The 27403-nt window shown below is 44.6% G+C and overlaps 1 protein-coding gene across 5 annotated transcripts in view; it reads left to right on the forward strand.

Moving 5' to 3' along the window:
* The window catches only part of ZGRF1 (zinc finger GRF-type containing 1), a 67231-nt gene extending 44556 nt beyond the window's left edge, over positions 1–22675 (forward strand). For all 5 annotated transcript variants that reach the window (XM_069978494.1, XM_069978492.1, XM_069978497.1 and 2 more), the window contains 9 exons: positions 6696–6773; positions 8113–8260; positions 8631–8758; positions 9543–9666; positions 9888–10064; positions 11610–11744; positions 13324–13588; positions 14655–14792; positions 21541–22675. In XM_069978494.1, coding sequence (XP_069834595.1) covers positions 6696–6773; positions 8113–8260; positions 8631–8758; positions 9543–9666; positions 9888–10064; positions 11610–11744; positions 13324–13588; positions 14655–14776 — 1177 coding nt within the window. In that variant the 3' untranslated portion in view covers positions 14777–14792; positions 21541–22675. The remainder of the gene's footprint in view (positions 1–6695; positions 6774–8112; positions 8261–8630; positions 8759–9542; positions 9667–9887; positions 10065–11609; positions 11745–13323; positions 13589–14654; positions 14793–21540) is intronic.
* The last annotated feature ends 4728 nt before the right edge of the window (positions 22676–27403 follow it).

The raw sequence follows: 27403 nt of genomic DNA on the forward strand, positions 1-27403 counted from the left end.
ATCACTATACACAGAAAGTGGTGAAATCAGGCATAATCCTACCAAAGCGGCTGCAAACCTGCAGGGAAATATTATTTTTTTTTTCCCCAGGCCACAGCAGCATGGCGGCAGCAGCTACATCAAAATTATTTATATTATTATTATTATTTTTTTTATTTAATTTTTTTTAATACTGTATAAGATCACTGAAGTGCTACCCCCTCAACACTGCTGCCCTAGGCACAGGGCTACAAGTGCCTAATAGTAAATACAGCCCTGACTGTAGGTACAGTAATAGGGGAGACTATAGGGTATGGCATTGGGGGACAGGGATGACTATAAGGTACAGCAACAGGGGCCAAGGATGACTGTTACGTACAGCAACAGGGGTAACTATTAGGTACAGAAGCAGGGGTCAGAGGCAACTATTGCATACAGCAACAGGGATGATTTTGGAAGCTGGTATTTTATTGTTTTTGTTTTGTGTGTGTGTGTTTGTGCTTACTGTACTGCATGACTGTTCTTTACTCCCAACTCTGATCTCTTCCCACCCACAAGGGAGGAGATCAGAGCTAGGAGAGCTGTCAGAATCCAGCCCCTCCTTTTATTCTCACTGCGATTGGTCTGCCTGTAATGACCAATTGCAGCAATCCCTGGCTGAGGCGAATGATTATAGGTTCCTGGCTGTTTGCCAGGACTTGTCACCACTCGCTGACAGAGTTAACTATACATGGGGTTGTGCTAATGTGCAGCAACCCCGAACATACATGCACATGAATTTGGATTAAGGGGGTTAAAAGATGTGATCAGCTGGCAAACAAGCATTTTCTTAGTCATCAGCTGATCGCTGGTCCTATTAGGGCCCTATTACATAGGCCGACTATAGTCCGATCATTTTAGTGAACGAGCGCCGATCTGCTAGATTGGTGCTCCTTTACTAAACCTATTAGACCGCCCGATTATCAGGCAGTAAGGGTTGCATGCACATTGGGCAAGGGCTGCATGGACATCGCTAGCAATCAGCTTATACCCTACCTCTCCCCGCTCCTGGTCTTCTCTCCTGTGCTCGCCGCCTGACGATTTAAGGTCCAAACCTAAATTAACGATCAGCCGATGATGATTTCATCAGCTGATCATTGTCTCTATTACACAGAGCGATAATCGGCCCGATTCGGCCCATATGATCCTTTTACACGGAGCGATTATCGTTTAAATTTTCACGATAACGATCGCATTTGAACGGTAATCGGCTCGTGTAAACACAGCAAACAATCGAGCGACGAGCGAGAAATCGTTCATCTCGGTCTTTCAACATGTTCTCAAATCATCGTTGGTCATTCGCTGAAATTTCTCAAATCGCTTTGTGTAAACGGTCTTTCACCGATTCACCCTATGTGTGAGATGGGCTTAAGCGATCTTAAAACGATCGTAATAACGATTCTGTCAAACGATTTATCTTTTCGTCTGATCGTTATAAAAATAAAATCGTGACCCTAAAATCTTTAAACGATCGATTGGCCGAATTATCGCTCCGTGTAAGAGGACCTTTATAGTTTAATTGCCTAATCATACCATCACGTTATTAGAAATCTTGTTAAAGTCAATGGCGTTTGTGTACAAACATGTGATGTTTATACCAGGCATAATGGGAGAGGCTCTTACCCCTATCCTATAATTGGCCTGTAAGGGGGGTAGAAAATGTGACCTGTGGGTCTAAAAACTTGTTTCATGTTGGTCTTCCTCAGAGCGGTGCTTCTATCTGACCAATACGCCAGGACTCCCCACCGTGTGTTGGATTTGCTGTTGTAATTGTGGAGGTTGGGATTACTTTACAGCACACAAAAGATTTTTGGGGGATTTACATTAAAAAGATGGATATGTTTTGGAAACAGTTTAGTTAAGTGGATTAGATAAACCAATTACCATCCTTGTAACTAAGCCCCTATGACTGTATATTGAGCCCCTGATACCAAAACATGAAGATTATCCCTTTAAGGCTGGAGGGTAATTGAGATTGCTGAGGGGTAACCAAAAAAACAATACAGAAATGGTACCACTAAGCATTTGACACTCTCCGACAAGCCCTAATGGTGGAAGCATATGCTACCATGTTTTTTGTTAAAACTGTAATTTATTACCTTGTTAGAGAAGTTCTTGTCACGGCTAATGTCCTTTTGTGTGTATTTTATACATGGTCATTGCCCGCAGGCCTCACTCAGGATCTTACACATCTGTTACCTCACTCTGCACGCACCTTCCTGAGGAGATTGCTCCAAGCCACCATAAATAGGGGCCAATTTAAGGAAATTACCACAATATGCCATAACTGGTCACTACCACCAAGAGGATGGCTCGGGGGCAGAAGTGTGTCTTGCATGTTAGCATAAACATTAACACAAGTAGTTTGGGCAGTTGAACATGTTGCACATTGTTTTCTTAAAGGGGTACTCTGGCAAAGTCTTTTTCTTTCAAATCAGCTGGTTTCGGAAAGTTATATAGATTTGTAATTTACTTCTATTTAAAAATATCAAGTCTTCCCATACTTATTAGCTGCTGTACGTCCTGCAGGAAATGGTTTCTTCTTTTCAGTCTGACACAGTGCTCTCTGCTGCCACCTCTGTCCAAGACAGGAACTGTCCAGAGCAGAAGAGTTTTCCTATCAGGATTTGCTACTGCTCTGAATGGTTCCTGTTTTGGACAGAGGTGGCAGCAGAGAGCACTGTGTCAGACTGAAAAGAAAGCACCACTTCCTGCAGGACATACAGCAGCTGATAAGTATAGGAACACAGGAGATTTTTACTTAGAAGTAAATGACAAAACTATATAACTTTCTGAAACCATTTGACTTGAAAGAAAAGGATTTTCGACAGTGTTCCCCTTTAAACAATGAGAATACCCTTCCAATTACTATATACCATACAATTACTATCTAAATATAATACTTGTTACCTATTGTCCTATAAATTATAAAGTTCATACTACTGTCACTAACTGCAACAAACATGTTACTGGGCATCATATTCAGATATCTGTCCGAAATGAGGACTTTCTAAGGTGTTATCTCTGCAAATGTCAGCTTTTCTTACAGCTTAGGCATAGTGTTTTTTTTCTTTGAGCATATAACCTACTGTATATGCACAGATCTAGTATACATATGGTGGTAAGTGCTAAAATTTTTGGCAGACTAGAACACACTGGTAAGTTGCTACAGGAAAAGAGAGCCGAGTCCCTAAAGGGCCTGCAAAGATTAAAGTGTCACTCTTGTTTCATTTTTTTGCAGAGATCTATAGTACAGACGATTTTAAGAAACTTTATCATTGGGTTTATAAGGCAAATCTGCCATTATCTGCATTCAAAAAGACTTTTCCCAGGTCCCCCCCTCCCTCCTCTCTCTCATTTACTGCTCATTATCAGGTTTACAACAGTCGGGCCCTGTCTGTTCTATGGAGACGGGAGGGGGGAGGAGAGAGATTAGTCGCCAGCAGAGAACAAAGGATTACACAGCGGGAGCTGCATGAAAGCTGGTATTCAGAGGTCAGAGAGGTCAGTGCTGACCTCAGAGGAGATAGCCCTGTGATGTAGCTGTAAATTAAGTCTTTCTTGTCCTGTTTTGGTGCCTCATCTCCCTCCACCCCTCCCTTCTCCATAGAAAACCATGAAGACAGGGGGGAGAGCTTCAAACTGCTTTTTCATGATAAAAATACATTTTTCAGTTAATAAACCGAATTACAAAGTTTCTTAAAATCGCCTCTAATATTGTTTTCTGCAAAAAAATAAAAAATTTAAACGACAGTGACACTTTAAGTTCTGCAGTTATTTAGCTGTTAGGTCAAGGAGACACATGGTAGCTTTTATATATCGATCTGTGCTTCCATAATGTAGAAAAATGCTTTTATTCTCCAGTGCATAGAGACTTTCCCAAGTGCTGAGGGCTGTAACACCTTGTTGCTTTCCCTCTGATCCTAAACAGGGATAGAGAAGGAAGGGGGAGCGAGGAGGCGTACCAGCCCTCAGCACTTCAGGGCAGGGCTCCAGATGGCGACCAAAATGGTCGCCAATGCGACTGACATTTTGCAAATGGCGCCCAGATTTATTAATCTGGGCGCCATTTGCGACTGGCCCCGGCGGCAGCGCGCTGTCTCTTTAAGATGCACGGCTGCCGGGGGTGTCCCGTCCTATCCCCGGCAGCGCGGCGCATCAGTGAGCTGCCTGGGGCCCTGACTTCCGGCACAGGAAGCGCGCGTCAGAGACGCTTCCTGTGTCAGAAGTCACAGCCCCGGCGTACAGGGAGCTCACTGATGCGCCGCGCTGCCGGGGATAGGACGGGACACCCCCGGCAGCCGCGCATCAGCCGGGGACAGCGTCCGAAGAAGAAGAGGATCGCCGGGGGAGCGGGTTGTCAGGTGAGTTTGTGTGTGTGTTTTTTTTAAATATTGCTTAGCATAGAGGAAAGGGGGGGGGGCATCTATAATGGGGGGAGAAGAGGGGCCATCTTCAAGGGGGGGAGAGGGGGCCATCTATAAGGGGAGGGGGTATCTATAGGGGGGGGAGAAGAGGGGGCATCTATAATGGGGGGGGAGAGGGGGCATCTATAAGGGGAGGGGGTATCTATAAGGGGGGGAGAAGAGGGGGCATCTATAATGGGGGGGGGAGAGGGGGCATCTATAAGGGGAGGGGGTATCTATAAGGGGGGGAGAAGAGGGGGCATCTATAATGGGGGGGAGGAGGGGGCATCTATAATGGGGGTAGAGAGGGTCATCTATAAGGGGAGGGGGTATCTATAAGGGGGGGAGAAGAAGGGGCATCTATAATGGGGGGGAGAGGGGGCATCTATAATGGGGGTAGAGAGGGTCATCTATAAGGGGAGGGGGCCATCTATAAGTGTAGGGCAAACTGGCTGCAGACACTGGGAGATAGATATATGCACAATTATTATTATCAGGGCCCCTCAGGTGTCTGTATTGTAGGGGGTCACTTGCATTAGTCACTAGGTGAGAGATATATCTATCTATATACACATCTTGTGGGGGGTCACTATGGCTGCAGTCAGAAGTCTAGCTCAGTATGTATAGACTGTTGCAAGCTTTTAAAGGGAACCTGTCACCCCCGGTGCCGGGGTGACAGGCTCCCAACCCCCCGTTAGAGCCCCCTATACTCACCTCATCTTCACCCCGCTTCTGAAGATGGTCGGGTCACGGAGATCTCAGCCGCTGCAGCCTGACGCGCACACTGAGAGATGAGTCCAACGCTCATAGAGAATGACGGAGCGCTGGACTCTCCCGTCATTCTCTATGAGCGTTGGACTCATCTCTCAGCGCACGCCGGGCTGCAGCGGCTGAGATCTCCGTTACCCGACCATCTTCAGAAGCGGGGTGAAGATGAGGTGAGTATAGGGGGTTCTAACGGGGGGTTGGGAGCCTGTCACCCCGGCACGGGGGTCGACAGGTTCCCTTTAAGTTCAAGTTCAGAAGAGTAAGCCTCATTAAAAGGCTAGCCAAGTGAAGCTGAAGTACTGAGTCAGACTGGATATGGTTGTCAAGTTGCAAGTTTCCATGTTGAAAGTTTTCAAACTAAGAAAAGAAAGGATCTAAAGGAGGAGGAGGCTGCCGCGGCCTCTGCACACAGTAAGTCCCATTTAACATAACATTAATTTTACATGGTTTAAAATGTTGGCGACCAAATATTCTATTTGGCGCCTAAATTCTTCAGGTTAGGAAGGTTAGCCAATGGCTCCTAGGTAAATTTTTTAGTCTGGAGCCCTGCAGGGGCTTCGAGAGATTTTTATGAGACTTTGTATCAGAGAATAAAAGCATTTTCTACATTATAGTAGCACACAACAATGTATGAAAGGAACCATGTGTCTCCTTGACCTGACACTTAACTATACATCCATCTAACAGTATCAGCAATTTGGAACCTGAATTGCGGCTGACAGATTCACTTTAAGCCTATGTTTACACATAGTATTTCAGTCTGTCAAAACCAGGAGTGGGTTGAAAACACAGAAGATGTTCAAATCTTTCCATAATAATTTTACCCTGTTTGTTCCACTTCTGATTTATGATGAAAAAAGACTGACGGAAATATTATGTGTGAGTCGTATACTAAAACATGTTCTTTTATTATAATCTGTTTCTATTTTCTGACTTTTTGTATTTTCACTTTTTGTTATGGGGGGGCCATCTTGCCTGGGCTGTTTTTAACAGTATTTAGTGACGTGCTTTACAGCAAGACTCATGGACATAGATGACAATACAAAGAGTCTGTCACCTTAAGATGAATGTGAATATTCACTGAGCATACTCTGTAACCGCTGAAGAGGTCATTCCACAGGGAACTGCTATTGTCTTGTATCCACTGGTGTCACATGTTGCTGCAATGCTGCACAGATCACTTTACAGCAGTCTCCCCTTTTCACCACTGACAGACCAGGTAGTCTCAGCTAAGTTTTATCCCCAGTGGTGAGAATGAAAACGGCAGGATTTTAGGATTTTATTATAATATAGATAGAAAAATGGAAAATTAGAAAATATAAAAAAATATGTTTAACCTAAAATCATTATTTAAAAAAAATAAGTTATTTTCTGATGACACTTTCCATTTAGGTTTTACCCCTTTTTTGGTTAAGATAATTTTATTTTATTACCTTAGCTAAGATTTTTTTTTTTTACAGAGACGAGTATGTTATGTTCTTAGGCCTGTTTTGATTGTTACAGATTACTAGATCTCGGCTTTGACCAGTTTATTAGAGTTGGAAGCATAAGAAAAATAGCCAAGCCCATCCTACCCCACAGGTGAGCCCTAGCCTCTGCACTGTACCGTGGTCACAGCAAAATGGCATTTTGAGAAATCGGAAATCCTTGCTGACTGTAGAAATTATCACAATGTTGTCTGACATTTTATAAGCATAATTGTAATAAAACTGTGTTTCTTTTTATTGGGATCTACCTCTGATACATGTTAAATATGCACCTGCGGGGTGCCTTCACATGTATCAGAAAGCAGCGCATTTCACTCTATGGGAGAGCTCGCGCGCCTCTCCACTCAAAGAATTGACAAGTCAATTTTTTAAGAGGAGACATGCGAGCCCTTCCATAGACTGCCTGTATGACACGGAGGCTGGCGGGATTCCACAGTGGAGAGTTCCGTTGTGGAATTCCCTCTCTTTTAGGGTGTTATTACACGGGCGATGGGGGCCCGATAATACCTGTAAACAAGCGCTGATCTACTAGATCGGTGCTCGTTTACTGGGCCTATTACACGGCCCAATAATCGTTTAACAGGGGCTGCATGGACATCGTTACCAATGTCCTTGCAGCCCTTGCTTAAACTGGCATACATTACCTATCCATTGTCCAGGGCTCCTTTTGCGGTCCGCTTCTCCCCGGGTCCCGCTCGCTGCAGCTTCAGAGCGAAACGATAATCGGCCGGATAGGGCCAATTCGTCCGATTATCGTTCCGTGTAATAGGGCCCTTGCTCTGTGTGAACTGGCCCCAATCCTCCCAGCAGATACAGCCAGGGACTTATTCACATGAGCTGACTCAGAAGGGAGGGGGGCGTGTTTTTAATGTTTGTGAGAATCTTTAATATGCCACAATAAAGTTTGGACATTTTTACTATATGGAGCTGTGGAATATCTATCTTATTGCTAGGAATACACATTCTGTCAAGCAGCTCATGTTTACTAACTATGGCTGGGTTCACACTACATTTTTGCAATCCGTTTTTTGCAAAAAACGGAGGCAAGTGTGTGTGTGTGTCTGTTTTGATCCGTTTTTCCATTAACTTCCATTATAAAAAACAAAAAAACAAACAAATCAAAACCAATCTGTTTTTTTAGCGGACACAAAAACGTGGTCGACCTAATTTTTGTGTTCGCTAAAAAAAAACTGATCCGTTTTGATCCGTTTTTTTATATTGACTTCTAGTCAATGGAAAAACGTATCAAAACAGATGCACACATATGCATCCATTTTCTCTATACATTTTTCATCCGTTTTTTGCAAAATTCGGGTGAAAAAACGGATTGCAAAAACGTAGTGTGAATCCAGCCTAATTTTCTAATGTATTTGGAGGCTATAATTGGTTTGTTACTGACTATATGCATTGTTTAATATATGTTTTATATGAAGCTTACACGCTGGATCTGAGAATGAAAGTGAACAACTTAAAGAACTTCTAGCCCTACTGAAGCAAGACTTAACCCCTGGGGAAAAGGCTTATGTTCGGAAAAGTATTGAGCTTCATAAAGTTGGCACCAATAAGACGTTGCTGGGACAGGTATGTGTTGTTCTTTATAGAGTGTTTAGTATCTATGAAAAGCCTGCGGGACGTCCTCATGACCTGTTCACTATATTACAACAAATTAATATGGCGTCTCTTTTAAAGGAGAAGTCCAGTAAAAAATTTTATGAAAATATTGTATTGCCCCCAAAAGATATACTAATTACACTTATCCAGGAAGTGACATCACCATGTTATCCAGGAAGTGAAGCCTTGATGCAGTAGTAAGTGCAGGGAAAAAAGCACTTTATAAGCATTTCCTGTAATAAGTGTATTTTGGGGATTTGTATAACTTTTGGGGGGCAATACAATACTTAAAAAAAAAAATTTGCCAGACTTCTCCTTTAATTATCTTGCATATTGCCAGGTTCGTGTGGTTGGTGCCACTTGTGCAGCCTGTCCCTTCCCTTGCCTGAGTAATCTGAAGTTCCCAGTCGTGATTCTCGATGAGTGCAGTCAGATAACAGAGCCAGCATCCTTGCTTCCAATCGCCAGGTGATGTAAACACGGTCGTATCATGTCACATGTATGTTTATGTAACTTATAAAGAGGAATTTGTCACCTGGGTAAGAAACTTTATATTAGACCAGGCTTTGGGAACCCTGGTTCTCCCAGCTTTTGCAAAACTACAACTCCCATCATGCCTGGACAGCCAAAGCTTTAGCTTTGGCTGTCCAGGCATGATGGGAGTTGTAGTTTGCAACAGCTGGAGAGCCAAGGTTCCCAACCCTTGTATTAGGGTATGTTTTCTAACTTTTCAACTAATAAAGGGGTACTCCTACAAAAATCTTTTTCTTTCAAATCCACTGGCTTCATAAAGTTATATAGATTACAGAATCTATATAATTTTCTGAAACCAGATGATTTGAAAGAAAAAGATTTTCACCTGAGCATCCCTTTAACTCTTAGTGTCAGTCAGGGCACTTACCATATGCTTTAACATTCTGTGAGGCCATTAAGCCTTAGGTCTCATTCACACATCAGTATTTTTCATTATTATTTGCTGATCAGCAAATAATGAATCCTTTACAACCCATTAATTTCTATGGGGCTATTCATACATCCTGTAAATTTGTGAATTTACAATAGGATTGGTTGTAATGCGGGCCACAATAGCAGTACTGACATTCAAATAGAAGTCTACAGGAGCCTCCGCATTTTGCAGAGAGCACCTAAGCTCTTTGCAAATCCATCCACAATTTACGGCCCTGGTGACTTTTTAACATAGATCATACATATTTTATTATTACACTAAATTAGCACTTTCTGTGACTTACAGATTTCAGTGTGAAAAGCTGATACTTGTTGGAGACCCGAAGCAGCTTTCACCTACCATCCAAGGCTCGGAGGCTGCCCATGAATTTGGACTGGAACAAACTCTCTTCGATCGGCTTTGCCTTATGGTATGTTTATTGTGTCTTCACTGGTCACATTAGCATTAGTCTGTTTCAGAGTAGTAAAAATAGATTTACTATGGATCCATCAGAATTTGCATTTTATACCTACCTTCTGTTGTAATCTGAACCCTTCTGTGAAGGTCCAGCATTTTGACTTATGTATCTTAGAATCATTTGTAATAATAAAGCTCCTTACTATACGACCACTCGATGTTCTTCTTCTTCAGGGCCATCAAGCCGTTATGCTGAGGACTCAGTATCGCTGTCATCCCTCCATTAGTGCTCTGGCTAATGAACTGTTTTATGAAGGGAATCTGGTAAATGGAGTATCGGAGGACGACAGGAAGCCCCTATTGGCCTGGTTACCCACACTATGTTTTTACAATGCAAATGGCACAGAGCTGGTATGTGTAAAGTGTAATGTGTTTTTTTTTTTTTTTTACCATTGCATACCCTGTTTCCCTGAAAATAAGACCTAGTAGAGGTTTTACTGAATTGATAAATATAAGGCCTCTCCTGAAAGTAAAACCTAGAAAAGTTTTTGTATTGTACGCTGTCCTTGCTGTGCTGTACAAGTGTGCTGTGGTGAGCTCCCCCTGGTGGCTGGAAGCTGCCATAGTGTACACTCTCCCTTCTGTGAAGGTGACGTGAATTTTTCTTCATGGAAAAATAAGACCTGTCCTTAAAATAAGACCTGGCGCATCTTTGGAAGCAATGATTATTATAAGACGCTGTCTTATTTTTGGGGAAACACTGTAGTATAATTTTTTGTTATGTAACTGTCCATTCATTTTTGTCCACAGTAACTATAAAGACATTAAAATATATTGAATGTCACAAATATAATAGGTACAAAAATTATGTTTAACCACTTAACGACCAAGGTCGTAAAAGTACGCGCCGCGATCCCGGGTACTATCTGCAGCCCGGGACCGTGGCAATTAGCAGGAACAGTCCGATCGCTGTGCACACTAATTAGCCTTTTAAATGCAGCTGTCAAAGTTGTCAGCTGCATTTAAAAGGCTCCTTTTCCCCATCGTTGGTGGTATAGTGGGAAGATTGCCCCCCCCCCCCCCCCCCGCAACATGACTGCAGAGGATCGATCCCCGCATTTGGTTCCGGCCGGGTTCTGCGGGTTCCGTAATGGCACTGATCCCAGCTTGGCATTCTATTGCTCTCGGCTGCAGCAGCCGAAAGCAATAAAACACTGATCTCATTAATCAATACTGCACAGATCACAATGAGAGATCAGAGCAGTAATAGTAGAAGTGCCCCAGGGGAGATAACCCCAAGGGAACTTCTAGTAAGTTTTTTTTTTATTAATGAAAAATCCCCTCCCCTAATAAAAGTCTGAATCACCCACCTTTCCCCATTTTAGAATAAAAATAAATAAACAAACATGTTTGGTATCGCCACGCGCATAATCGCCTGAACTATTAATTTATTTAATTCCTGATCTTGCACGGTAAATGGCGTAAGCGCAAAAACAGTTATGGCACAAAGCATACTTTTCGCACTAGCTGACTATGTTCTCACCATAGGGGTAAATGGGGTCTGTGCCAGTCCATACACAGATACGTCAGTACCCAGTTCTGACCAGGTGCCAATGTATCCTTGCCTTGGACGGCAGAACCGTGGTGTGAACCCTTCCTTAGAGGTGTTCTCTTGAATCTCGATGTGTAGTGACTAGCTTAGATTTGCTTTCGTAGCTTTATATAGCAGTTTGCTAAAACTGAATCTAGCTACCATTATTTATTGCTTGTTTTCTTACTTTGTCACATACTTTATTGCATTGTAGTACATAAAGGTGTAATAAAGAAAAGCATATTATATATATAGATACATTTTTTTTATTTTTATTTGTTTTATTTGTCTTATTTACACATTGTTAGGACTACTCATTTTTCAAAGCTGTTTCAAAGCATTTGTTTTTTGTCTGTTTTTTGTAGGTAGAGGGGAATAACAGCTTCTATAATGTGGAGGAGGCCAACTTTACGGTGAAGCTTATTCAGTCACTGATTGCGAGTGGCATCGAAGGATCCATGATTGGAGTTATTACACTCTACAAAGCACAGATGAATAAGGTTTTTTTTAAACTCTTTATGAATTTCCACTTTTGCAATGTATTACACAACAGCATATCTGTAACTAGCATACATTTTACATAGGATTTAGCACGGTGCACATTATTGGTACATTTGGTACATTTTACAGCATCGCCCAGTATCTTTACACTTCAAAGCTGTCTAGTTATACAGGAAAAGTATATGCCATTTTTGGGCACAATTCTGGTGCATTTTGCTTAATACATCAACCCCATTGTGAATGTCTAATTACCTATTTCATATTACTACAGAGAAGTGGTAATATGTAATATATATTCTTTCCATATAATATGTTAAAGGGTTAGTCTAGATAGGGAAAATTATTTTCTATTAAAAAAAAAATTAAGTTTACATAGATGTCTGTATATAATGTATTACTGTGTGTGCCAAGTTCTGTTGCTTTGGTAGTTCATTGACATCCATGAAGTGAAGAAAACTGGCCTCTGTGCGATCCACTCTGTCTCCTGCTCTCTCTGCTCTCCCCCCTGCAGGAGACAAAGACCATGTGACCTCCATCTCACGTTCAGTTTGCTTACTGAGCACAGATTGAGGATGCAGACTTGAGAGGGGGTGGGACATGAGTGGAGAGGGGGAGGCAGTAGCGGATTAAAATAGGTCCTGAGCTCCTGGGGGGCCCATGGCAACCCTAAAAGACTTATACTTTCAGTGGTGTATTGTCTCCTGGCTACAGTTCTGCCATGATTTTCAAAAAATGACGTTTTTTTTACAGCAATTTTGCACAAATCTGGGCATCTTGACATTATCTATCCTCTACTACAGACACCACGCTAGTTCTGCCAAAGTTACAGTGGGATGGGGGTGGGGGCCCAAGCTTGGTCAACAGGCCGGGGCCTATGGTAAAGTTAATCCGCCCCTTGGGGGAGGGGCATATATGGGGGTGGGAGAAACGGAATGTTCTACGCATGCATTGTAAAGACTTCTGGGAAATGTAATCGGATAGCAGTGCAGGGGAAGAGAAACAGCAAGAGGTACGGAGCAGGCAGAAAACTGCATCAGAGGAGCAGGATTACTGTACTGTGTAGTTAAAAACCTTGCCCTGTTTGGATGTTTGTAAGTTTTGTTTTTATTAGATTTTCCCTTTAAATTGCATTTGATACTGGATCTTTTGTCACATTCTAGCTATGTAGCCAACAATATATTTCTGCCAGGCTTTATAATAGTCCAAAAAAATTCTATTATTTCATTATTCACTGAGACTCAAGTACAGGGGTCAAACTCATGGGCCTCCAGCTGTTGCAAAACTACAATTCCCATCATGCCTGGACAGCCAAAGCTCTTTGCAAGTTTAAAACCTGTGCTCTAGTGTGATGTATGCGTACAGAAAACATTTACTAGTTTCATCATCATCATCATCATCATCCTAAATAGTAGCACTTTCTACATTTCCTACATAAGTGATTGGGCTGATAACTTTTAACTTTGTATAAAGTTACTATAAAAAATAGCATTTTAACTTAAATTAAGGTTTAGGTTAAATTGGTATGTCTGTACATTTTTACATGTTAGTTAATAAAGTATTCCTATTCCCTATATATAGGTTTGTTGTATGCTGAGCTCTGCTGCTGTAAATGACCCATCGAATATGAAAGCAATTCAGGTATCAACGGTGGACGCCTTCCAGGGAGCTGAAAAAGAAATCATCATCCTGTCTTGTGTCCGGACCAGGCAGGTTGGGTTCATAGACTCAGAGAAGAGGATGAACGTTGCACTGACTCGAGGGAAGCGGCATTTATTAATTGTCGGTAGTCTCGCCTGCTTGAGAAAGAACAAGCTGTGGGAGCAGGTGATCCATCACTGTGAAAGTACGTAAGGGAACACCACTTGGACAATCCAGTGTGTAAATATAGCTCTGACATTGAATTGCTACTATAAGGATGCTGTAGTGTCTCATCACCTAGAACTCTTTCATGTTTGTGCCTTATTGTGGCATGGATATAAAAAGTAATATATTTTTGTTGTATAATTTTTTAGTTAATTTTCATACTATTTATGTTTCACACTGCAAAAAAAAACAAAACACTGAATTAATACTTAAAGGGAAACTAACAGCAGATTAGAAGACACTAACCTGCTGTTATGTGGATTACTTATAGGTGTACAGTAGGTATTTTACTGCTATTCAGTAAAATATGAAAATATGTTTTATATATAAGAAAACAACACTTTATTTATTATGTTTTATTTAAAGTGTACCTGTCATTTAATTTTTTGTTTTTTTTGCAGAAATCAATACTACAGGTGGTTTTAAGAAACTTTGTAATTGGGTTTATTAACCAAAAAATGCATTTTTTATTGTGAGAAAGAAGTTTGAAGCTCTCCCTCCTGTCTTCATTGTTCTCTATGGAGAGGGGAGGGGTGGAGGGAGATGATACACCAAAACAGGACAACAAAGAGTTAATTTACAGCTACATCACTGGGCTATGTCCTCTGAAGTCAGCACTGACCTCTGAATACCGCTTTCACACAGGTCCCGCTGTGTAATCCTTTGTTCTCTGCTGGTAACTAATCTCCCTCCTCCCCTCTCCATAGAACAGACAGGAGCATGTCTGATGCAACAAGACATGATTTCCTGATAATTAGCAGTGAATGAGAGAGAGGAGAGAGGGGGGGACCTGGGGAAAGTCTCTTTGAATGCAGATAATGGCATATTTGCCTAATAAACCAAATTACAAAGTTTCTTAAAATCGCCTGGACTATATTTTTCTGGAAAAAAAATACAACAGTGACACTTTAATATGCTAAGATACCTGTATATTTAAAGTAATACCTGCTCCTAGTTATTTTAATTTGTAAGCTATATATTCTATAATACCTAGTGTGACTAATCTATAAAGACGGTAATATAACATTTTTTTTTCTTTGTTTCAGGGCATAAAGATGGATTAAATCATTTAGGTCAGTGGGATGAAAGGCTAAATGCCATACTTGCACTTTATCAACAAAAGAAAGAAGAGGAGGCGGAATCAAGTACCCAGAAAAAAAAATATTAAAACAAAGGCCGGGAAGGTAAAAAAAAAAAGTCCCACCATTGCTTAGAATTTAGGCCTATTACAAAAACCCTGTAAAATCAAGCTAGGGCTTTTTTTCTGGGTAGAGCTTATTTTTGGAGAAACAGGGTAGGTATAGGTCTATAGTGGATGTAATACCACTAGCAGCAGGCTGAGCTATGTACCGGTATGCTTTTTAAGGGTGCATTCACACGTACAAGATCTGCAGAAAATTTGATCGTGCAGATTTGATGCTGTGTTCAGTTATTTAGTTACATTGATATCTGCACTATAAAATCTGCTGCGGATCCTGTATGTGTGAATGCACCCTTAAAGTGTCACTGTCGTTTAAATAATTTTTGCAGAAATCAATAGTATAGGTGATTTTAAGAAACTGTGTAGTTGGGTTTATTAGCCGAAAAAAGCATTTTTATCATGAAAAAGCAGTTTGAAGCTCTTCCCCCTGTCTTTATGGTTTTCTATGGGGAGGGGAGGGGTGGAGAGAGATGAGGCACCAAAACAGGACAACAAAGAGTTAATTTACAGCTACATCACCAGGCTATCTCCTCTGAAGTCAGCACTGACCTCTCTGACCTCTGAATACGGCTTTCACACAGCTCCCACTGTGTAATCCTTTGTTCTCTGCTCTCTGCTGGCGACTAATCGCCTCCTCCCCTCTCCATAGGGCCCGACTGATGTAAAAGAGTCAAGATGTCCTGATAATGAGCAGTGAATGAGAGAGATGGGGGGAACTGGGGAAAGTCTTTTTGAATGTAGATAATGGCATATTTGCCTAATAAACCCAATTACAAAGTTTCTTAGAATCGCCTGGACTATTGATTTCTGAAAAAAAAAAAAAAAAAAATGACAGTGACACTTTAACATACATATTTATTCTTTGCATGTCCTCTGAATGGTGTCGGGGAAGTGAAGCATGTTATCTCATGTTCATTCGCAATGGCTATTTAACCATTTAAATGCTGTTAAAAACCAGTCAGTGATGGTCCAGTAGTGGGATGAGCCCAAATAACATAGATCAATGCATTACATTGCAATCAGTATATTGCTCATAGGAGTCTTGCATTGTAAACAGTGTATAAAAAAAAAAAAAAGTGCAAAATTGATGATTTTTGGTTACATCCATATCTTATCATACCTTACACAAAAAAATACCGATAAAAAATACAGATCATGGCGCAAAAAATGACACCTCACACAGCCCCATAGACCAAAAAATAAGTGTTATAATTTCGTAATAGAGCAATTTTTAATTTAGTCCGCTTTTATTGAAAATTTTCTCCTTAAATTATACAAAAACAACCAAACACATATATCTTACAGACGATCGCAGACAAACATCAGTGTTTTCTTCCTGTGTATATAGAACTTAAAGTGACACTGTCACCCCCTTTGTGCATCCTGACATCTTTACACAGGTGTAATGGGTAAATTTAGCGGTTTTCATACCTTATTTTATATCATACGTCATGGTGCTTGTTCAAGTAAAAAGTCATCTTTTATCAACTGTAGATTATGTTAAGTGGGCGGGGCCTCGTATCATTAGCGCCACTTAGCCCCGCCCACAACACCTCCATTTGCCCCGCCCCCTCACCAGCCATTGGAACAGGCTGGCCTAAAGGTCTAGGCCCCACCCCCTCTAGGTCGGCCCTCCAATGGTGGCATTGTGGGCGGGGCTAAGCGGTGCTAATGCTGCGAGGCCCCGCCCACTTAACATAATGTGCAGTTGATAAAAGATGACTTTTTACTTTAACAAGCACCATGACTTCAGGGCCGTATTTGTCACTAGGCACCCGTGGTCCGGTGCCTAGGGCGGCGCCCTGGGGGGGGGCGGCACCCGCAGGGAACACTTTTTTTATTATTTAAAAAAAAAAAAAAAAAAAAAAACGTCCGTAGGCACCGGCCCACGGGTGCCTAGTCCGCGCCGGGGGGGGGGGGGGGGGGGGAGGTGTGACGGAGCGGCCGGGAGCAGGCTGGTTCCCTCCCCCCATGCAGCGCCGAGGTCCGGGGTGCGAGGCAGGTGTTGAGCTTCCGGCACACACAGTCTGACAGAGGCCGGAAGCTCACAGCTGCAGCCCCGCGGTCCCTGATCTTCTCTCCTGCTCGGCGGCGCTCACGTGATGTGACGTCATCGCCTAGCAGGAGAGTAGATCCAGGAACGCGGGGCTGCAGCTGTGAGCTTCCGGCCTCTGTCACACTGTGTGTGCCGGAAGCTCACCCCCTGCCTCGCACCCCAGACCTCGGCGCTGCATGGGGGGAGGGAACCAGCCTGCCCACCAGCCTGCTCCCGGCCGCCCCGTCTCCCCCCAGCCCCACAGCGTCTGCCCGCCCCCCGGCCCCCCTGCATCCTCAGCTGCCCCCCTGCTGGGGGGCAGCCTCTCCCCTGCCCCCCCCAGCCTCTCACCTGCCCCCCCAGCCTCTCCCCTGCCCCCCCCAGCCTCTCACCTGCCCCCCCCAGCCTCTCCCCTGCCCCCCCCCAGCCTCTCCCCTGCCCCCCCCAGCCTCTCACCTGCCCCCCCCAGCCTCTCCCCTGCCCCCCCCAGCCTCTCACCTGCCCCCCCCCAGCCTCTCACCTGCCCCCCCCAGCCTCTCACCTGCCCCCCCCCAGCCTCTCACCTGCCCCCCAGCCTCTCACCTGCCCCTCAGCCTCTCACCTGCCCCTCAGCCTCTCACCTGCCCCTCAGCCTCTCACCTGCCCCTCAGCCTCTCCCCTGCCCCCCAGCCTCTCCCCTGCTCCCCCCAGCCTCTCACCTGCCCCTCAGCCTCTCCCCCCAAACCTCAGCCTCTCCCACTGCCCCCCAGCCTCTCCCCCTAACCCTCAGCCTCTCCCCTGCCCCCCAGCCTCTCCCCTGCTCCCCCCAGCCTCTCCACCTAACCATCGGCCTCTCCCCCCAAACCTCAGCCTCTCCCACTGCCCCCCAGCCTCTCCCCCTAACCCTCAGCCTCTCCCCTGCCCCCCAGCCTCTCCCCTGCCCCCCCCCCAGCCTCTCCACCTAACCCCTTAGCCTCTCCACCTAACCCTCAGCCTCTCCCCTGCCCCCCAGCCTCTCCCCTGCCCCCCCAGCCTCTCCCCTGCCCCCCCAGCCTCTCACCTGCCCCCCCCAGCCTCTCACCTGCCCCCCCGAGCCTCTCACCTAACCATCGGCCTCTCCCCCCAAACCTCAGCCTCTCCCACTGCCCCCCAGCCTCTCCCCCTAACCCTCAGCCTCTCCCCTGCCCCTCAGCCTCTCCACCTAACCCCTTAGCCTCTACACCTAACCCTCAGCCTCTCCCCTGCCCCCCAGCCTCTCCCCTGCCCCCCCAGCCTCTCCCCTGCCCCCAGCCTTTCCCCTGCCCCCCCAGACTCTCCCCCTAACCCTCAGCCTCTCCCCTGGTCCCCAACCTCTCCCCCCTGCATTCTCAGCCTCTCCCCTGCCCCCCCAGCCTCTCACCTGCCCCTCAGCCTCTCACCTGCCCCTCAGCCTCTCACCTGCCCCCCAGCCTCTCACCTGCCCCTCAGCCTCTCCCCTGCCCCCCAGCCTCTCCCCTGCTCCCCCCAGCCTCTCCACCTAACCATCGGCCTCTCCCCCCAAACCTCAGCCTCTCCCACTGCCCCCCAGCCTCTCCCCTGCCCCCCAGCCTCTCCCCTGCCCCCCCCAGCCTCTCCACCTAACCCCTTAGCCTCTCCACCTAACCCTCAGCCTCTCCCCTGCCCCCCAGCCTCTCCCCTGCCCCCCCAGCCTCTCCCCTGCCCCCAGCCTTTCCCCTGCCCCCCCCCCAGACTCTCCCCCTAACCCTCAGCCTCTCCCCTGGTCCCCAGCCTCTCCCCCCTGCATTCTCAGCCTCTTCCCTGACCCCAGCCTCTCTCCCCTGGTCCCCAACCTCTCCCCCCTGCATTCTCAGCCTCTCCCCTGCCCCCCCAGCCTCTCCCCTGCCCCTCAGCCTCTCCCCTGCCCCCCAGCCTCTCACCTGCCCCTCAGCCTATCACCTGCCCCCCAGCCTCTTACCTGCCCCTCAGCCTCTCACCTGCCCCCCAGCCTCTCACCTGCCCCCAAGCCTCTCACCTGCCCCTCAGCCTCTCACCTGCCCCTCAGCCTCTCACCTGCCCCCCAGCCTCTCACCTGCCCCTCAGCCTCTCACCTGCCCCTCAGCCTCTCCCCTGCCCCCCAGCCTCTCCCCTGCTCCCCCCAGCCTCTCCACCTAACCATCAGCCTCTCCCCCCAAACCTCAGCCTCTCCCACTGCCCCCCAGCCTCTCCCCCTAACCCTCAGCCTCTCCCCTGCCCCCCAGCCTCTCCCCTGCCCCCCCCCCAGCCTCTCCACCTAACCCCTTAGCCTCTCCACCTAACCCTCAGCCTCTCCCCTGCCCCCCAGCCTCTCCCCTGCCCCCCCCCCAGCCTCTCCCCTGCCCCCCATTCTTTCCCCTCCCCCCCCCCCCCCCCCAGACTCTCCCCCTAACCCTCAGCCTCTCCCCTGGTCCCCAGCCTCTCCCCCCTGCATTCTCAGCCTCTTCCCTGACCCCAGACTCTCTCCCCTGGTCCCCAACCTCTCCCCCCTGCATTCTCAGCCTCTCCCCTGCCCCCAGCCTCTCTCCCCTGCATTCTCAGCTGCTCCCCAGCCTCCCAGCCCCTCCCCCTGACCCACAGCTTCTCCCTCTGACCCCCAGCCTCTCCCCCTGAATTCCAGCTTCTTCCCTGCCCCCCTACCGCTCCCCCTGACCCCCAGCCTCTCCCCCTGAGCCCCAGCCCCCCCTGAACCCCAGCTTCTCCCCTGCCACCCTAGCTGCCCCTCCCTGCTGGTCCCCTGCCCCCCAGCTGCTCTTCCTTTCCCCCAGCTGCTCTCCCTTTCCCCCAGCTGCTCTCCCTTTCCCCCAGCTGCCTCCCTTCCCCAGTCACCCCCAGTTGCCTCCCTTCCTCAGTCCCCCCCCAGCTGCTTCCCTTGCCCTGTCACCCCTAGCTGCCTCCCTTCCCCAGTCCCCCTGTCGCCCCAGCTGCCTCCCTTCCCCAGTCACCACCAGCTGCCCCTACAGACAAGTTGTGGTCGGAGAAGTCTTCATGATGCTGCGCCAGATGGAGAAGAAAGCAAAAAGTTAGCGACGGCAATCGGAGAAGACGTCACCTGTGAGTCATTAGTAACTGCACTGTAATTACTTCTATAGTGTGCAGAGCCTGTGTACCATTGGGGTCTATAAGGGTCAGTTTATTGTTTGCGGTAGTGTACTGACACAGCCCTGCGGTCACTACAGTACACTAGTGCAAACTTTTTAACTAGGACCCAACTACAAGAGCTGCAGGCACTACAACTCCCAGCATATCCTGAGGGCTGCAGACTGTCAGTACTTGCTGGGAGTTGTAGTGCCTACAGCTGTTGTAGTTGGGTCCTAGGTGCATTATACACTGTATTCTTTGTGGCATATAAGTATACATAGATCTGTGGGGGCTCAGTGCAGGGAGGTGACCCCAGAACATCACTAATAGGGATAGAACAAAAATATCTCCCCCTATCCCCTATTAGTGCTGTTCTGGGGTCACTTCCCTACACTGAGCCCCCACAGATCTATGTATTCTGATCTCCCGCAACGCCTCCAGGACCCAACTACAACAGCTGTAGGCACTACAACTCCCAGAACAGTCTGCAGCCCTCAGGATATGCTGGGAGTTGTAGTGCCTGCAGCTGCTGTAGTTGGGTCCTAGGTGCATCATACACTGGATGCTTTGTGGCATATAATAATACATAGATCTGTGGGGGCTCAGTGCAGGGAAGTGACCCCAGAACATCACTAATAGGGGATAGGGGGAGATGTTTTTGTTCTTTCCCCTATTAGTGATGTTCTGGGTTCACTTCCCTGCACTGAGCCCCCACAGATCTCTTTATTCTTATATGCCACAAAGCATTCAGTGTATAGGACCCAACTACAACAGCTGCAGGCACTACAACTCCCAGCATGTACTGACAGTCTGCAGCCCTTAGGATATGCTGGGAGTTGTAGTACAGTAGTACAATCCTATGATAACTGCCGCTGTAGACAGATGTATTACTGGACCTTCAGGGCTGATGGTTGTCACCCACAGATTGCAGCCACCAGGAGAGTCTGCACACAGTGATTTATTACAGGGTTGTCCTCTCAGAGACTACAACTCCCAGCATACCCTGAGAGCTGTATAAATGGAGGGTGTTCTGAGATTTGTCACAGATACAGATGAATTCAGGAAAGGAGCGGGGTCAGCATGTCAAGTCTCACTGGTTGTATATTGGTGGCTCCAGGTCCCCCAGTCCAACACTGGACAGAACCAGTCCCCCGGCCTCCTTCCTTCCTCCATCACGTCTGTTTGATGAGAACAGCGGGCATCAAGCAGAGCGGCACCCAAGTGCCAGGGTATATACCATGCATGTACAGTAACGGCGCGGCGGGGGGGGGGGGGGGGGTGGTGAGGGGGGGCGCCTCTGCGTGCAAAGTGCCTAGGGCAGCATGAACTCTAAATACAGGCCTGCATGACTTATGATATAAAGTAAGGTGTGAAAACTGCTAAATTTACCCTTTACACCTGTGTAGAGATGTCAGAATGCACAAAAGGGGGGACAGGGTCACTTTAAAATAAATAGAAAGGTTTTCATTTTTTAAAAGCAGTCAAATAAAATATGTTATATACATTGCCTATAGTTGTAATCGTACTGACTTGAGGAACATAGATAACATGTGTAACATCTCAGTGTTTTTGTGTAACTCTTCAGAGATAGTATTCATGACTTCCTTTTACATCTCTCTCCCAGGCTCTTCAATCTTCTACTACTACTACATCTATTCCAACATGAAGATAATCCAATGTGATATAACATTTCTCGGCAAGTCTTGAAAACTGGAGATGAGCACATTTTTAGTAGAACTATTTGTTCTGCTTTTTTTTTTTTTTTTTTTTTTATTATTGTTTATAAGATTTTTATATGCATAGCATGATATCAACCACTTGGCAGATTGAAGGAACTTGCATTATTTTATGTAAACCAGAGCAGGTACCCTATCTCACCTCTGTCTAAAAATTGTCTTAGCCCAGATTCACACATACTGCTGCTAGTTTCATATAGAAATCCGCTGTGATACTGATTTCTATTTAAGTCTATAGATTTTCATTCCGCTGTCAGAATGTATTGTGACATAGACCTGTAAAAATTTAAGTGTACTTGTCGTTTGTAAAAAATTTTGACATATCAGAAGTTTTGATTGGTCCAGGTCTAAATGTGTTCAGACCTGTACCGATCGGGAGAACAAGCGGGTACAGGACCGTGTTGTGTGAGAAAGAGAGGCTTATAATGTCTATGGATCCCGACTCTCTCTTTTCCACACAAAGTGGGGAGCGGATTCTCTGCGGCACAGTCCTCTCCCCGCTTGTTCTCCTGAATCTGAGTGTTCAGACCCGTACTGATCAGAACTTTCGATGTGTCAAAACTTTTTACAAATGATAGGTACACTTTAACTACTTAGCTCCCGACACCATGCTTACCTGTCTGCGTTAAACTAGCGCGCTCCTGCATGCTTCTCTGTGTCCCTGCTCCGTGATGGCCCGCTCAGCCAATCACTGGCTGTCGTGGGACAGAGCAGTGATTGGCTGAGCTGGCTGTCAGTGTGCAGGTACCCAGAGAAGCAGGCAGGAGCACAGACAGGTAAGCATCACTGCAGTGGATTTTCATTCTGCTGTGAGAATGTATTGGGCTATAGACTTGTAAAAATTAACTACTTTGTAGCAGAATGAAAATCCACTGCAGTGATGGATTTCAATAAACTTTATTAGAAATCAGTATTTCAGTATGAAATCTGCTGCAACGTGGTATGTACAAATCTAGCCTTAAAATGATCATATTTATCCGTGACTTCAATTGTAAGTATGTTTATATGTATATAGACTCTCAGAAAGATGTAATCAATAAATTATTCTAGAATCAACACTAGGTGGCACTAGAGTATTCCTTGTTTATAGCCTGGCCATTAGTGTATCTCTATCCATGTCTGTACAATTGTATGGGGGGGGGGGGTTCCGATATCTTTTATTATGCTACATACAGCTGAGATGTGCAAAGTCCATAGAATTTAAATCTAGTACTTTATGAAATCTTGTGTGAAAGCGGAATAATAACTGTGCAGGCACACTGTTTCCTGGGGTGTTTTGTTGGGGAAGGGGGGGGGGGGGGTTTAATGAAAAGTTCATTAAGTATATTAACATTGTTCAATGAGCCTGAAGCTTAAAATAGAAATAAAAAGCAAAAAAATGTAGGGCCATTGAATTATCTCATTTAAATTACTGCTGACATCTCTGTATAGTTCCTTTAAAATCTCAATCAACAATCCATTAGAGCTCAACAGGAGTAAAACTAAATCCTCGTTTAAGTGTATTTATCCAATCTCTTTTCTCTCTTTCAAATGCTAAATCCATTTTAGCATATGCCCCTTCTTTCTCTCGCCTTTCTCTAAAGCCGAGCAGCTTCTATTACCCTTGTAAATATGAAAGATGCTAATCATATGACATATCACGTCTCAGTCGGGGCCTAGAATAAAGCCTTGAGATGTGGGATCATTGCATCCAGACAACAGCTTCATCAGCCAGAAAGTTGTTTTTTTTTTTTTGTTTTTTTTCTCTTTGCCTTTAACTCTCAATCCCTTCTTTGTCTGCGGGAAAATGTAGGCAGTACGAGCTTCCATGGCCATATGGTCCACTCAGTATTTTGTTAGTCTGATTCAGTGTGCGTCCTGAGACCAGGGAGTGTGGAGAGATTCACAGTATCCTCCTCTCCTTTTTTTTTGTCCTTAAACAAAGTCTGTTTTCAAACGTGCATGTGCTTTTTTACTTTTTATGGTTTTAAGCATTTGTAGACAGTTACATAGTTTAGTAGTAGTAGATACCAAGGTGGCAGGTAGAGTTGGTAATTGAAGAAAAAAAAACTTACAACTATTCAAGATTCTCACATTTCTACTAAAATGTCTCTATATTTATATTTCCCTATTTTTCTTTCTATATTTCTATATAATTTATCTCTAAAAAACAGGAGAGTTAGGCTTGGTTCACACAACGTTTTTGCAAAAAAATGGATGGAAAAACGGATGCCTTTGTGTGCATCTATTTTGATCTGATTTTCCATTGACGACTTTAAAAAAAAAAAACGGATCCATTTTTTTTGAACAGACACAAAAACGTAGTCGACCTTTGTGTGTCTGTTAAAAAAATGGATCCGTTTTGATCTTTTTTTTTTTTTTAATAAAGGAAGTCAATGAAAAACAGATCAAAATGGATGCACACAAATGCATTTTTTTTTTAAATGGATAGGAAAAACGTAGTGTGAACCCAGCCTTACAAGAGTTGACCATAACCAAATAACATTTTGCTTTGATCTTCCGAAGGACCTCTTTGGATCTGAATTCTTCCCATAAGTACAGTAACTATTACTTATTCCTTCACCAGTTTTGATAACTCTTTTATATGCTATATTTCTTCTAATATAAGGGTATGCCAAGTAAAGCAGAATTTATAGTATTTTTTCTTAGGATTCAACTATAAATGATGCACTTGTGTTTTGCATTGTTCAATAATGGATATGAATGTAAGAATGCCTTCATTCATGTCTGTATGGATATTAACAGTTTTAAAGGGAAACTCCGGTGCTGATTTAAAAAAAAAAAAAAAAACTCAATCAATCATAAACATAGTTTTTACATTTACCATCTCTCCTGAGTCTGTCTCCGTTTGAATTTCCTGCTGTTTGCAGGTCCCTGAACCTCCAGTTGGTGTCTTCATTTTTTCTTCACTTCCTGGTTTGGGCTTTCCCATTATGCACTTTGTCTCCTGTGATGTCTAACTGTAAAACTGTTAGATGGCTTACATCTTGTTCAGCCAATCAGAGCTGAGCAACCTGAGTCATCTGACAAAGGGAGGTCTTAGACCCGCCTCCCTCTTGATGATGTCATTGTCACAAAATGGCTGCCACAGAACAGCCTGGGGTCAACCATCATTAGGTAAGAATGAGTTTACTGAGCACAGTTATGCTCAGCCAATCGCGGCTGAGCAGCTGATGACGTGGCAGAGGGGGGCCGGCATGAGGGAGGGATGGAGCAGTCTACCCGTTGGGTCGACCCGAATGCGGTGAGTGTAATGCACCACACTTCCGGGGTGGGGTGGGGGGGGAACACTGGGAAGGGGGCCATTCACATACATAACACACATTACAAAGTTGTATAACTTTGTAATGTGTGTCATTTTGTGAATAAATGTTTTGTGCCGCACTACCCCTTTAAAAGTAAAAATCACCATAAAACGCAGCTGCACCGGCTAACATATACATGGAATTTATTAATATCTGTATGGGGCATACAAAAGATGCAAATTTTTGCACAGTCTGCATTGACCATTGCACTATTCCATTGGCCACTTTCTTAGGAAGTAGACAGGACCAATAAGACATGGCCTCTCACAGCCCAATACGTTTCATATAGTTTACACTAAGGCTGGGCCCACACTACGTTTTTTTTTTTTCATAAGTTTTTGCGAAAAATGGATGTATTTTTAAACCACATGGATCAGTTTTAAACCACATTTCCATTGACTTCCATTATAAAAAGAAAAATATTCAAAACCCATCTGTTTTTTTAACATACACAAAAATAAGGTCAGCTTTGTTTTTGTGTACACTAAAAAAAAAAAACGATGCATTTTGATTTTTCTTTTAAAAAATACGAGTCAATGAAAAAACGGATGCACATAAATGCTTTTTTGCTAAAACAGATTGTAAAAACGGGGAGATTTATCAATCATGGTGTAAAGTGAAACTGGCTCAGTTGCCCCTAGCAACCAATCAGATTCCACTTCTCATTCCTCACAGACTCTTTGGAAAATGAAAGGTGGAATCTGATTGGTTGCTAGGGGCAACTGAGCCAGTTTCACTTTACACCATGTTTAATAAATCTCCCCCATAGTGTGAACCCAGCCTTATAATTTATTTCATAAATCTACGCCAGCTTGTACCTGACATACAGTACATTTCAATATCCACCAGACAAAGCAGGGGGGGGACATGGGCACTTCAATAATATTTGGTGCATTTTACATTAGGACAGCATCTGAAATTTAGGTGTAAGGAAATTTTCTTCCAAAATGTAGATGTAATTGTGAAAACAATGGTCATCCTCCAGTAAGGCTGGGTTCACACTACGTTTTTGCAATCCGTTTTTTTCAATCTGTTTTTTGCAAACTTATGAAAAAAATGGACGCATGTGTGTGTATCCGTTTTGATCCATTTTTCCATTGAATTCCATTATAAAAAAAAACACTTAAAATGGATCAGTTTTTTTTACATACACAAAAAAGTAGTCAACCTCATTTTTGTGTCCGTTAAAAAAAAAACTGATCTATTTTGATCAGTTTTTTTTATAATGGAATTCAATGGAAAAACGGATCAAAACTGTTGCACACACATGCGTCCATTTTTCATTTGTTTCGTTTTTTTTTTTGCAGAAAACGGATTGCAAAAACATAGTGTGAACCCAGCCTAAATGTTATGTTTTCAGCCTACTAGGTTCTGAGCTTTGCCCTAGCCGGGGATGGTTACATAAAGCCCTAGTGTGCAGCATCCAGTGCTTTGTACCCAGTAGATATGTCTTTAAATGACATCTAATGTGTATTTATGTGTAAGGAGTAGCCCGACTTGGATGGCTGCCTGCAATCCCCTCCCTCCCTCTGCCAAATCATTAAATTCAACAGAGGTGGTCAAGCTCGCACAGCTTTTCAGCGAGGCCTTGAAAAGAAAGGCATCCTTGAAGTTTAGAAGATGCCCAAGGAAAACTCCCTGAAAGACATGAAAAGATTGAGTTTCCATAGCTGTTGGAGCACGAGAGCAGTGTAAGAGCACAAAGAGGGATTGGAGCACTGCCACTGGCCCACTGCTCTATCTCCGCACAATCGGGTCACTGAAATGGGGAATTAATTACCATTGGTGAGTGGGCAGTCCATTCACCGCTGGCTACGTTTTATTAAATGCCAATATAAATAACAAAACAACTCTTGTGGCTGCACTATTCCTACACGCCAAAGGAAGGATTAGGCCGAGGATTAACATCTTAAAGTCTATGAGACTTTCTGACTCAGGGCTCCGAGCTGGTAATCGTATTTGTCTGCTGTATCAGCGATTAGTGCTCTCATTCTCCCACTTTTGCCTGGATGGCCAATGTCCCTTTTTGCAGGCAAGAGCCCCAGCACAATAGGCTGTTCTTTTCTATGCATCTTTGTAGTAGGAGAGGAATATAATAAAGCACAGTCTGACCGCTCTTCTTAATCTTCAACAACAACACTTGGAGGGTTAGCCTTGGATTGTTGTGCTTGGAGGGTAGGCGGTGGGCTCCAAATGGACTAGATCTCTTCATATTACTATATGGCTTAATTTATGCAAGTGTGTGTGCATGCCAAAAGAAGAGATAAAAATGTATTCTAAATTGTCACATTGTAAATTATTTCCAATATATTTGTATTGTGTCTATTAGCTAGTCCCCATTTTTATTTTGAATGCAAATATTAGAGTGTACTCCATAGATCATGGAACGCAGAAGAGTACACTGGAAAGTAACACATCTGTGCTGGTTCGGAGGTGTGTAATCCAC

The sequence above is a fragment of the Dendropsophus ebraccatus genome, chromosome 7, assembly GCF_027789765.1.
Source record: "Dendropsophus ebraccatus isolate aDenEbr1 chromosome 7, aDenEbr1.pat, whole genome shotgun sequence".
NCBI classification, from domain to species: domain Eukaryota; kingdom Metazoa; phylum Chordata; class Amphibia; order Anura; family Hylidae; genus Dendropsophus; species Dendropsophus ebraccatus.